This window comes from Oncorhynchus tshawytscha, linkage group LG04 (genome assembly GCF_018296145.1).
Source record: "Oncorhynchus tshawytscha isolate Ot180627B linkage group LG04, Otsh_v2.0, whole genome shotgun sequence".
In the NCBI taxonomy this organism is placed as follows: Eukaryota; Metazoa; Chordata; class Actinopteri; order Salmoniformes; family Salmonidae; genus Oncorhynchus; species Oncorhynchus tshawytscha.
In genome coordinates, this window is record NC_056432.1 from 36,919,691 (window position 1) to 36,933,321 (window position 13,631).

General features: G+C 39.6%; 1 protein-coding gene across 1 annotated transcript in view; it reads right to left on the reverse strand.

The window, feature by feature from the left end:
• The window catches only part of LOC112248649 (hexokinase-2-like), an 80,556-nt gene extending 67,198 nt beyond the window's left edge, over nt 1-13,358 (reverse strand). Inside the window, exon 1 of the mRNA XM_024417853.2 lies at nt 13,059-13,358. Within this exon, the coding sequence (XP_024273621.2) occupies nt 13,059-13,121 (63 nt within the window). The 5' untranslated portion in view covers nt 13,122-13,358. The remainder of the gene's footprint in view (nt 1-13,058) is intronic.
• Between the last annotated feature and the right edge of the window lie 273 nt (nt 13,359-13,631).

Consider the following 13,631-nt stretch of genomic DNA (forward strand, 5'->3'; position numbering starts at 1 on the left):
CTGAGCACAGTGGGTGGATGCCCTAATGGGTTACACACCCAATGCATAAGGGTCTGGTAATTTTATCAAATGGCCGGTAAATTAAAATCTTCCCGGTCACGTTGTTCGGCGCCACATTTTCTCAACGGAAACCCTGGTGTGTGTGTGTGTGCATGTGTAGCTATGGTACGGCGCCAGTAGGGACAGTGGCATTACATCTTATCATACTACAATCTCCCCTGGCTGAAATGCCAACAGTCATGTGGTAATGCCCGCTTTGTCATGATAATAGTAATGGTTCCGAATCTGAACAGAGTGATTGTTTCCACAGTCTGGGTGACATTACAGACAAGCAGTCAACAGAGAGACAACACAATGGAAAATCATTATTATCTATCTTATTTGTTTGGCATGTCGTCTACAATAGTCCTTGACCCATTTCACTGTCAAAGCCAAATCTGACTACCTCTGTAGGCCTCAACTCAAACCTCCGATAAAATGTTATTGTACTTGGAAGTCACATTTCCCCAGGGGTAACTAACCCCACCCCCTGCATTACTGGTTGGCTCCAACTCCAGGAACTGAATGGCTCTGCTAGGCAGCAGCCATAAGTACTGTACAAGCAGCTGATTTCACACATGGCCCAACCACACTACTCTAAATACCAGGAACCTCACTGACTTGCAAAACGTGTCCGGCAGCAAGGAGCATGTGACTGGAGGAAGGGGGAACACGAGACGAGTGAAAAGGTCTAGCAAACCACAAAGCAAACATTATGGCTTTATTGTATTTGTCTCAATGGCTAGACCTAGCTGATCTACAGTAAAAGCCTCCAAACTGCAACATATCAATGATATCAGCATGTATAGGCTAAGTGGTAGACTGTTGTCTTGCACAATCATGTGGCCCCGGCGCCACAAAGTAAGACAAGACCCTGGTACAGTGGCCGAGTTCCGAATGGCACTGTATGTATGTATGTAACACACACAACGTTTGACCAGAAGGCTCTAGTCAAAAGTAGTGCACGACATAGGGAATAGGGTGGCATTTGGGACACATCCGCTTAAGTCACCTTGGCCTGAAGGTCCTGGCTAGCAAAACGACTGTGATTAATAAATATCTGATACAGACAGGACACAACGTTCCAGCAGCAACCTGGGACAGACTGACCGTACAACATTCAATCTGAAACTGGAGATGGACTTAGAAAGCAGAACCTCATCGGAAAGGGAGGGGTAGAGGAAGAAGGGGGAGAGTAGCGAGGGAAGAATGGTCGAGACATTATGACACTCCCATAGCCACGAGAAGATGTTTTGAGTTAATGGAAGGCTTTAAATTTTACGTTATTAAGGCCTACATGACACATTCTCAGTACATTTTTAATACTACACAAATTACAGAAAACTACTCTGACACTGTCAAACATAATAAAAACTACAATAAAAGACCACTTATAGAATATTAGGAGTAGAGATAACACATACAAGACCAAAAGTACGTGGACACCTGCTCGTCGAACATCTCATTCCAAAATCATGGGCATTAATAGAGTTCCCCCCTCCCCCCTCTTTCTGCTATAACAGCCTCCACTCTGCTGGGAAGGCTTTCCACTAGATGTTGGAACATTACTGCGGGGACTTGCTTCCATTCAAATACAAGCGCATTAGTGAGGTTGGGCACTGATGTTAGGCATGGTGTTCGGCATTCCAATTCATCCCAAAGGTGTTTGATGGTGTTGAGGTCAGGGCTCTGTGCAGGCCAGTCAAGTTCTTCTACATCGATCTCGACAAGCCATTTTTGTTTGGACGTCGCTTTGTGCACGGGGGCATTGTCATGCTGAAACAGGAAAGCACATTATTGTTGAGAATGTTATTGTATACTGTAGCGTTAAGATTTCCCTTCACTGGGACTAAGGTGCCTAGCTAGAACCATGAAAAACAGCCCCAGACCATTATTCCTCCTACACCAAACTTTACAGTTGACACTACTAATTTGGGCAGGTTGCGTTCTCCTGGCATCTGCCAAACCGGTCTAGCCATTCCGTTCGACTGAAGAGTGTTTCATCACGCCAAATAACACGTTCCACTGCTCCAGAGGCCAAGGGCGGCGAGCTTTACGTCACTCGAGCCGACGCTTGGCATTGCGCATGGTGATCTTAGGCTTGTGTGCGACTGCTCGGCCATAAAAATCAATTTCATGAAGCTCCCAACGAACAGTTATTGTGCTGACATTGCTTCCAGAGGCAGTTTGGAACTCAGTAATGAGTGTTCCAACTGAGGAGAGACACATTTTCAAAGCTACAGCACTCTTTGGTCCCGTTCTGTGCGCTTCTGTGGCCTACCACTTTGTGGCTGAGCCGTTGTTGCTCGTAGACATTTCGTTTTCACAATAACAGCACTTACCATTAATAACCTCTTGGGGCTAGGGGGCAGAATTTTCACTTTTGGATAAATAGCGTGCCCAATTTCAACTTCCTGCTACTCATGCCAAGAATATAAGATATGCATATTATTCATAGATTTGGATAGAAAGCACTCTGAAGTTTCTAAAACTGTTTGAATCATGTCTGTGAGTATAACATAACTTATGTAGCAGGCAAAACCCTGAGGACTAACTGATCAGAATTTTTTTTTTTGGAACCTGTTTTCAGTTCCTACCACTTCCACTGGATGTCACCAGTCTTTGGAATTTGGTTGAGGTAATTCCTTTGTGCAATGAAGTAGTAGGCCAACTCGGAACTGGGTACACTTTTGTGAGTTGCGCAAGACGTGAAATGTGGTGCTGGTTTGTTTTCTTTCCTGTATTGAACACAGATTGCCCTGTCTACAATTTGATCGATTATTAACGTTTAAAAATACCTAAAGTTGTATTACAAAAGTAGTTTGAAATATTTTGGCAAAGTTTATAGGCAACTTTTGAAATATTTTGTAGTGACGTTGCGTTTTTTGTAAGCTGCTTTTTTTCTGGATCAAACGCGCTTTATAAATTTACATTTTGGATATATATGGACGGAATTAATCGAACAAAAGGACCAATTGTGATGTTTATGGGACATATTGGAGTGCCAACAAAAGAAGCTCGTCAAAGGGAATGCATGTTTTATATTTTATTTCAGCGTTTTGTGTAGCGCCTGCAGGGTTTAAATATACTAACTCCTTTGTTTACTGCTGGTGCAGATGGTGCAGGCTATCAGATAATAGCTTCTTGTGCTTTCGAAAAGCATTTTAAAAATCTGACATTTTGGCTGGATTCACAACAAGTGTAGCTTTAATTGAGTATCTTACATGTGTGATTTAACCGGGGCAGCTCTAGCAGGGTAGAAATTTGACAAACTCACTTGATTGAAAGGTGGCATCCTATGACGGTGCCACGTTGAAAGTCACTGAGCGCTTCAGTAAGGCCATTCTACTGTCGATTTTATACACGATTTCTACTGTCGATTTTATACACCTGTCAGCAACAGGTATGGCTGAAATAGCTGAAACCACTCATTTCAAATGGTGTCCACATTAATTTACACTACAGTTCAAAAGATTAGGGTCACTTAGAAATGTTCTTGTTGTTGAAAGAAAAGCACGTTTTTTTGTCCATTAAAATATCAAATTGATCAGAAATGCAGTGTAGACATTGTTAATGTTGTAAATGACTATTGTAGTTGGAAACGGCAGATTTTTTAAATGGAATATCTACATAGGCGTACAGAGGCCCATTATCAGCAACCATCACTCCTGTGTTCCAAAGGCATGTTGTACTAGTTAATCCAAGTTTATTATTTTAAAAAGGCTAATTGATCAACAGAAAACCCTTTTGCAATTATGTTAGCACAGCTGAAAACTGTTGTACTGATTAAAGAAGCAATAAAACTGGCCTATAGACTTCTATAGACACTTAACCAGCATGGCTACCACAGCATTTTGCAGCAATACGCCATCCCATCTGGTTTGCGCTTAGCGGGACTATCGTTTGTGAATCAACAGGACAATGACCCAAAATACATCCAGGCTGTGTAAGGGCTATTTGACCAAGAAGAGTGATGGAGTGCTGCATCAGATGACCTGGCCTCCACAATCACCCGACCGCAACCCAATTGAGATGGTTTGGGATGAGTTGGTCCACAGAGTGAAGGAAAAGCAGCCAATAAGCGCTCAGCATATGTGGGAACTCCTTCAAGACTGTTGGAGAAGCATTCCAGGTGAAGCTGGTTGAGAGAATGCAAGAGTGTGCAAAGCTTAAGGCAAAGGGTGGCTACTTTGAAGAAACTAAAATATATTTTGATTTGTTTAACACTTTTTTGGTTACTACATGATTCCGTGTGCTATTTCATAGTTCTGATGTCTTTACTATTATTCTACAATGTAAAAAATAGTAAAACCCTTGAATGAGTAGGTGTCCAAACTTTTGACTGGTACTGTGTGTGTGTGTGTGTGTGTGTGTATAAATAATAAGCTACTAAATCAACTTTCCAGCGGCACTGACTAAACCGATGAAGATAGCATGAATATGCGTACCCTTAGCTTCTCACCATACCCGGTGATCGTCTCCAAGACAGGCCTGAGCTACTAAAATAGTGCTGTTCATCAGTTGCGAGAAGAAAAAAATTGTTGTTTCTATTGACTGAGATTAAATTTCTCTTTTCAGCAGTAGGCATTTGCTTTGCAAACACATTTCCTAAGATAGTATTTTTAAATTTGTGAAAGGCACTTTAGTCCCTCCAGGATTTTTGTGATATTGGTGGGCAAAAGTTTTGATTTTGCTGCGCCAATCCTCACATTTTGCATAGCAATATGCAAGAATTTTGTGCAATTTGTAGCAGAAATGATTTGCATGGCAATATGCAAGAATTTTGTGCAATTTGTAGCGGAAATGCGCTGACGAGGGAAACATTTTGTAGACGTGTGGCTTAATTGAACCATATAATGTGGAAAATGTGCACTGATTGGTTGAAATTGCGAGTCCTCTTTTTGTACTGGGGTGATGGGTCAGTATCATGAGATATTGTTTATTTTATATTAGATATTAATTATTTTACTGTTTTATGCAGAAATAATGCAGTGATTGTCAAATCTGCAAGCACTTGCATAATATGCAGGGAATTGTTGATTTTGCAAAAACAAAATGTGATCAGCAAATCCTGTAGGGGCTAAAATGTTGCTATTCACTGACACCGCAAAGAGAAATTAAATTCAGGACTGGCAGCCATTTTGAGCAAACCCATGAGTTTACCAGTCAAATTTCCAAGGTGAGAGGTTCCAAAATCCTTCTATGGATTATATTCTTATGACCACAACACAAGTTGTTTGCTATTTGGTTTGAGTGCTGCCCAAATTCAGTCAGAGTTCAGACAGGAGTAATTGTATAATTTGGGCAAAATTATTTCAATTTATCAGTGGGCGCTGCAGCACCTTCAGATCCCCAACTTCCCGCTGCTATGGAAAGGAATCAATTTTGTCAGGGCATAAGGTTAAAGCAGACTAGCCTAGAAAGGATCAGAAGGGTGAAAAGCCCAAATGTAGCAGCCATTGACAGAGCAGGCAGATCAAAAAGGATAAATATGTGACATTTATTGACCTAATGTAAAATGTTTTAAGTCTGATGCTAGTAGTATAGACTGTGGCCACACCTTACAGACTTTACAAGTCAAACTCACAGCTGGTGAGTTTGTCTGGACTGGTGCAATACCAACAACGAGAGAGCCGACAGGGAGGAGACGAGAGCCCTGACAGAGTGGTGGCAGGGAAATAACCTCTCCCTCAACGTTAACAAAACATAGGAGCTGATCGTGGACTTCAGGAGACAGCAGAGAGAGCACACCCCATCCACATCGATGGGCCCACGGTGGAGAAAGTGAAAAGCTTCAAGTTCCTCTGCGTACACATCACTGACAATCTGAAATGGTCCACCCACACAGACAGTGTGGTGAAGAAGACTCAACAGTGAGGTCAGTACAGGTGCATTATGGTGGGATCTCAAGGCCATCAGACTAAAATAACCATCACTAGCCGGCCTCCACCTTGTACCCAGCCCTGAACTTAGCCACTGTCACTAGCTGGCTATTGTACATTGTAGAGGTCGACCGATTATGATTTTTCAACGCCGATACCGATTATTGGAGGACCAAAAAAACCGAACCCGATTAAATCGGCCAATTTAAAAATATATATTGTAATAATGACAATTACAACAATACTGAATTAACACTTATTTTAACTTAATATAATACATCAATTTAGCCTCAAGTAAATAATGAAACATGTTCAATTTGGTTTAAATAATGCAAAAACAAAGTGTTGGAGAAGAAAGTAAAAGTGCAATATGTGCTATGTAAGAAAGCTAACGTTTCAGTTCCTTGCTCAGAACATGAGAACATATGAAAGCTGGTGGTTCCTTTTAACATGAGTCTTCAATATTCCCAGGTAAGAAGTTTTAGGTTGTAGTTATTATAGGAATTATTGGACTATTCCTCTCTATACCATTTGTATTTCATATACCTTTGACTATTGGATGTTCTTAAAGGCACTTTAGTATTGCCAGTGTAACAGTATAGCTTCCATCCCTCTCCTCGCTCCTCCCTGGGCTCGAACCAGCAACACAACGACAACAGCCATCATCGAAGCAGCGTTACCCATGCAGAGCAAGGGGAACAACTACTAGAAGCCTCAGAGCGAGTGACGTTTGAAACGCTATTAGAGCGCGCTAACTAGCTAGCCTTTTCACTTTGGGTACACCAGCGGGAGTTGATAGGCTTGAAGTCATAAACAGCGCAATGCTTGATGCACAACGAAGAGCTGCTGGCAAAACGCACAAAAGTGCTGTTTGAATTAATGTTTACGCGCCTGCTTCTGCCTACCACCGCTCAGTCAGATACTTGTATGCTTTGTCAGATTATATGCAACACAGGACACGCTAGATAATATCTAGTAATAGCATCAACCATGTGTAGTTAACTAGTGATTATGATTCATTATTTTTTATAAAGATAAGTTTAATGCTAGCTAGAAACTTTCCTTGGCTTACTGCATTCGCGTAACAGGCCGTCTCTGTTCAATCTAACCCTGGAATGTAATGAAATTCCAAAGATCTGGAAATCAGCATTTGTCCTACCACTTTTAAAAGGGGGAGATCCAACTCATTTAAATAATTATAGGCCAATCTCAAAGCTGTCACCCCTGGTGAAAATACTTGAAACCCTTGTAAGTGAACAACTAAAAGAGTTTTTATTTACTATTTTATCAATGTACCAATCAGGCTTCAGGAAGAAGCATAGCACAATTACCGCAGCAGCCATGAAGGTTTTAAATGATATCACTGAAGCCATTGACAAAAAACAGCACTGCGTCTCACTTTTTATTGAGCTTTTAAGGTTTTTGATACAGTTGATCATGCTAAGGCAGAGATTGTCAAGTGTAGGTCTTTCGGAGCATGCAGTTGCATGGTTTGCTAACTATCTGTCTGATAGACCTCAGTGCACTCAATTTGACGGGCTTATGTCTGTTAAATTGTCTGTCTTGAATGGTGTGCCCCAAGGCGCTGTACTTGGTCCTCTCATTCACTATTTATATAAATGATTTAGACAAAAATGTCCAAAATGCACAACTTCATTTTTATGCTGATGATACTGTTATTTACTGTTGTGCCTCGTCTCTTACAAAAGCTTTCCAGAACATGCAAACTGCTTTTTATACTGTTCAACATGCCTTGTGTCAATTAAGGCTTATCCTCAATACCGACAAAACTAAACTAATGGTGTTTTCTAATGCAAGAAATAGACCTCTGAACCTTTCACCTATTACTACCTGTCAGGGCAAGGAGATTGAGGTTGTAACCTCAAATATCTTGGAATTTTAATTGATGACGGCCTCTTTTAAATTGCATATTCAACAACTTGCAAAAACATTGAAGCTGAAATTGGAATTTTATTTTAGGAATAAGGCCTGTTTTTCTTTTGAAGCCAGAAGGAGGCTAGTATCAGCTACATTTATGCCTTTACTAGACTATGGGGATATTTTATATATGAATGCTTCCGCTTAGTGTTTGAGATCAATTGACACGACCATGGCACTGAGAATTATTTTAAACTGCAAAACCCTTTGTATACCAGGGTTGGCTGGCCTTCTCTAGTCACTCGTAGGCTCAGTCACTGGTATACTTTTATTTACAAAGCCATTTTGGGTTTACTACCTTTTTATTTGCACATTTTTATTATTCAGAAATGTGGTGGGTACTCTCTTCGTTCCAAATGTCCGAACTGAATTTGGTAAAAGGGCTTTTATGTACTATGCGCCATCGTCTTGGACCACCTTACAAAATACTTTTAAACTGGAAAAACTTGTCCCGATTGGTGTTTTTAAGTCACTGATGAAAGATTGAGGCTGATTCCCTGACCTGTCAATGTTTTTAATTTGCTGTTTTATACTCTTGTGAATTCAATGGTTTTTACTAGATTACTTGTAGTTTTTCATGTTGTCTGTCTGTAATTTTTTTGTAATGACTATCTTGGCCAGGGCGCTCTTGAAAAAGAGATTTTAATCTAAATGAGCCCTTCCTGGTTTAAAAAAAAAAGTCTCCTTGTGGAGTGCAACGAGAGAGAGGCAGGTCGTTATTGCGTTGGACTAGTTAACTGTAAGGTTGCAAGATTGGATCCCCCGAGCCGACAAGGTGAAAATCTGTCATTCTGCCCCTGAACAAGGCAGTTAACCCACCGTTCCTAGGTCATCATTGAAAATAAGAATGTGTTCTTAACTGACTTGCCTAGTTAAATAAAGGTATAAAAAAAATTAAAATAAAAATTTAAAACGGCAAATCGGTGGCCAAAAATACTGATTTCTGATTGTTATGAAAACTTGAAATCGGCCATTCCGATTAAATCGGTTAAACTCTACTCTAGTACATTGACATGGAACGCTGGTCACTAATAACGTTTACATACTGTTTTACACATTTCTTCTTAACCTTTATTTAACCAGGAAGGGCTAATTGAGATTTGAAATCTCTTTTTCAAGAGCATCCCAGCCAAGTCAATACTCAATTACAGACAGACGTGAAAATCTACAGGCAATCTAATAGTATACTGTATTCTAGTCAAGGCCATCTATTAATCTATTGCTGTACATATATGATTCTATCCACTTATTCTTCAGATATACTATATATTCTATCCACATATCCACATTCGGTGCATGTCTATACATCACATACATACACATAGTTGAAGACAAAAGTTCACATAAACTATTTTTAATGACTCCAACCTAAGTGTTTCAACCACTCCACAAATGTCTTGTTAATTAACAAACTATAGTTTTGGCAAGTCGGTTAGGACATCTACTTTGTGCATGACAAGTCATTTTTCCAACAATTGTTTACAGACATATTATTTCACTGTTTCACAATTCCAGTAGGTCAGAAGTTTACATACACTTAGTTGACTGTAGAGGTCGACCGATTAATCGGAATGGCCGATTAATTAGGGCCGATTTCAAGTTTTCATAATCGGAAATCGGTATTATTGGATGCCGATTTATTTATTTACAACTATTTCTACGAGGCAAGTCAGTTATGAACACATTCTTATTATCAATGACGGCCTAGGAACGGTGGGTTAACTGCCTTGTTCAGGGGCAGAACGACAGATTTTTATCTTGTCAGCTCAGGGATTCAATCTTGCAACCTTACGGTTAACTAGTCCAATGCTTTAACCACCAGCCTCACGAGGAGCCTGCCTGTTACGCGAATGCAGTAAGAAGCCAAGGTATGTTGCTATGCTAGCTAGCATTAAACTTATAAAAAACAATCACTAGTTATAACTACACATGGTTGATGATATTACTAGTTTATCTAGCGTGTCCTGCGTTGCATTTAATCGATGCGGTGCGCATTCGCGAAAAAGGACTGTCGTTGCTCCAACGTGTACCTAACCATAAACTTCAATGCCTTTCTTAAAATCAATACACAGAAGTATATATTTTTAAACCTGCATATTTAGCTAAAAGAAATCCAGGTTAGCAGGCAATATTAACCAGGTGAAATTGTGTCACTTTCTTGCGTTCATTGCACGCACAGTCAGGGTATATGCAACAGTTTGGGCAGGCTGGCTCACTGCGAAATAATTTGCCAAACTTTTACGTAATTATGACACAACATTGAAGGTTGTGCAATGCAACAGCAATATTTAGACTTTGGGATGCCATCTGTTAGATAAAATACAGCACGGTTCCGTATTTCACTGAAAGAATAAACGTTTTGTTTTCGAGGTGATAGTTTCAGGATTCGACCATATTAATGATCTAAGGCTCGTATTTCTGTGTGTTATTATGTTATAATTAAGTAAATGATTTGATAGAGCAGTCTGACAGATGGTAGGCACCAGCAGGCTCGTAAGCATTCATTCAAACAGCACTTTCGTGTGTTTTGCCAGCAGCTCTTAGCTATGCTTCAAGCATTGAGCTGTTTATGACTTGAAGCCTATCAACTCCCGAGATTAGGCTGGTGTAACCGATTTGAAATGGCTAGCTAGTTAGCGGGGTGCACGCTAATAGCGTTTCAAACGTCACTTGCTCTGACACTTGGAGTAGTTGTTCCCCTTGCTCTGCATGGGTAACGCTGCTTCGAGGGTGGCTGTTGTAGATGTGTTCCTGGTTTGAGCCCAGGTAGCGGCGAGGATAGGGATGGAAGCTATAATGTTACACTGGCAATACTAAAGTGCCTATAAGAACATCCAATAGTCAAAGGTATATGGAATACAAATCGTATAGAGAATTTGTCATATAATTCCTATAATAACTACAACCTAAAATTTCTTACCTGGGAATATTGAAGACTCCTGTTAAAAGGCACCACCAGCTTTCATATGTTCTCATGTTCTGAGCAAGGAACTTAAACGTTAGTTTTTTTACATGGCACATATTGCACTTTTACTTTCTTCTCCAACACTTTGTTTTTGCATTATTTAAACCAAATTGAACATGTTTCATTTTATTTGAGGCTAAACTGATTTTATTGATGTACTAAATTCAAATAAGGGTTCATTCAGTATTGTTGTAAATGTCATTATTACAAATCAAATTTTTAAATAAATAAATTAAACACTAAAAAAAAACACACAAAAAATTGCCCGACTAATCGGTATTGGTGTTTTTTTGGTCCTCAATACTCGGAATCGGCGTTGAAAAAACAATTGGTCGACCTCAAGTTTAAATGTATTTGGCTAAGGTGTATGTAAACTTCCCTTCCTTCAACTCTATTTATACTCCAGACTACAACATTGCTCATCCTAATATTCCTATATTTTTTAATTCCATTCTTTACTTTTAAAATGTATTGTTAGATATTACTGCACTGTTGGAGCTAGGAACATAAGCATTTTGCTACACCCTCAAAAACATCTGCTAAACACGTGTATGCGACCCATATTAGATTTCACACAAAATAGCCCTGTCCTGCTACAAGCAACACAAAGCTCTCATAGATGCTGCCCTTGCCACATATGCAGCACAGCTAAGAGGGTGTGTGTGTGTGGGGGGGGTAGTGAACCTAAACCTAAGGTGAGTGAGATGGAGAAGGGTGAACAAAAGATAAGTTACCAACCTGGTCTCAAAGCATTTTGTAATATTCTGTACGTAAACCCAAGACATTACTTTTAGGCAAAGGGGGGTACCTAGTCAGTTATACAACTGAATGCCTTCATCTGAAATGAGTCTCCCGCTTTTAACCCAACGCCTCTGAATCAGAGAAGTGCGGGGGGAGGCCTGCCTTAATCGACATCCACGTCGTTGACGCAGTGGGTTAACTGCCTTGCTCGGGGACAAAACGACACATTTTACCTTGTCAGTTCGAGGATTCGATCCAGCAATTAGTATATGTTACGTTTCATATGGTATGTATTAATTTGTGGATGTCCATCACCCATTTTGTATATGTTATTAATTACAATGTGTGTGTACATGTATAATATACATATATATATATATACATACATACATACATACATACATACATACATACATACATACATACATACATACATACATATTAACAAAACTTACAATATGTTTATGAATTTGGAAACCATAAATGTTTGGAATTCTAGCTAACTGACTAACGTTAACCAAGCTAGGGGTTAGGGTTAAGTTTAGGAGTTAGGTTAAAGGGTTAGGACTAGAAGAAGGGTTCACTAAAAGGGTTATGGTTAGCTAACATGCTAAGTAGTTGCAAAGGATCTAAAAAGTAGTAAGTAGTTGAAAAGTTGTTAATTAGCTCAAATGCAAAAGTTGTCCGTGATTAGTTTCTTACTCGCACTCTGACCGACCAACCAACCTACTTAATAAGTAACAATCTGTCTTATTTAACCATACCAAATGTAACATATACTAATCTTTTCTGGATTTACGTTTACCATGTTACGTCTAGTCTATGAGACCAGGCTGGACCTACGTAGAAGCACTTCATGATAGGCTCATTTTCACAACCATTTATCCTACTACTGATGTAAAGATAAGTGTGCATGCATCCTGTCTAATTATGTTGATAGTCCTGTTTAGGTCAGTGATGTAGACAGTCTTACGTTTCAGGTTCAGCCAATCTAAACCGATATGCCAACCGTCTATTTCTCAAAACATTGCTAGGTCAGTGCTGTTATTTCTTGGAATCCCTGCCCATCCATGGACAGGGCCGACGGCTCTCGCTCTGGCATTGCATTGAAATGCGGAAACAAGAAGATGCGCAATTATTGCATTTTAAACATGTCAGTAAAAGTGAATAATACTTGGGCATATCTTGTCAGTGTCTTCAACTTTAATTTAGTTCGTTTGGATAGACATTGTGGGGCATTTGACGGAAAAGAAAACTAATTAACTACCACTCCTTAGAGGAAATTCGACACAATGGAAACTAGCTAGACGCTCCACTGACGCAATGCCAATATGATCCGAGTCATCACACGACACGTGTGGCGTACTTCAAGTAACCTAGCCTCTTCTTTCGAGTGCTAGCTAACCGGTCAACGGCCAATATCACTTTGAAAATATGTCCCTTTATAACATAAAAAGAGCAAAGACATGTAGCTATGTTTTCGATGCACTTACTTGTTGAACTTTGTCATGGTGGAGCTCCGTGAAGTAGTAAGCCAGAAGATGAGAGGCTATCATCGTCGTTGTAAATCTCCTTCTCTATCTCTTAGTTAGTTAGCTAGCTATGTCAATGTAATTATTTCCTATATGGCTTGTTCGTTAAAGTTGTCGGCAACTAATCATAACGTCGAACAAAATCGTATCTGGCCTTCGTAATGACAACTTTATAGAGATGAAGGCTGCAGAAGTCACATCGATAACTTCCACCTACTTCGAACAAGTAATTCTTAATATTCTTCGCGTCATTGCTGGCGATTGGCCACGAGGAAGGTGGGGCTTATCTTCTTGTCTAACGATAAGCAAATTATCATAATGATGAATACTATAATTAAAGACAAGATGCCCTTACATATTTGATCTCTCAGATCAACTTTTAACTTTTTTTTATATATATAAAATGAGTATATCTTATTCATAGAGATACATCTATAATCGTATTTATATAAAACAGGAGTGAGTTTGGTTTGTAATACAGATTAAACTGATTTCAGGGAGCAGTTCCATCTATTGACATGATGTTCCTGTGAT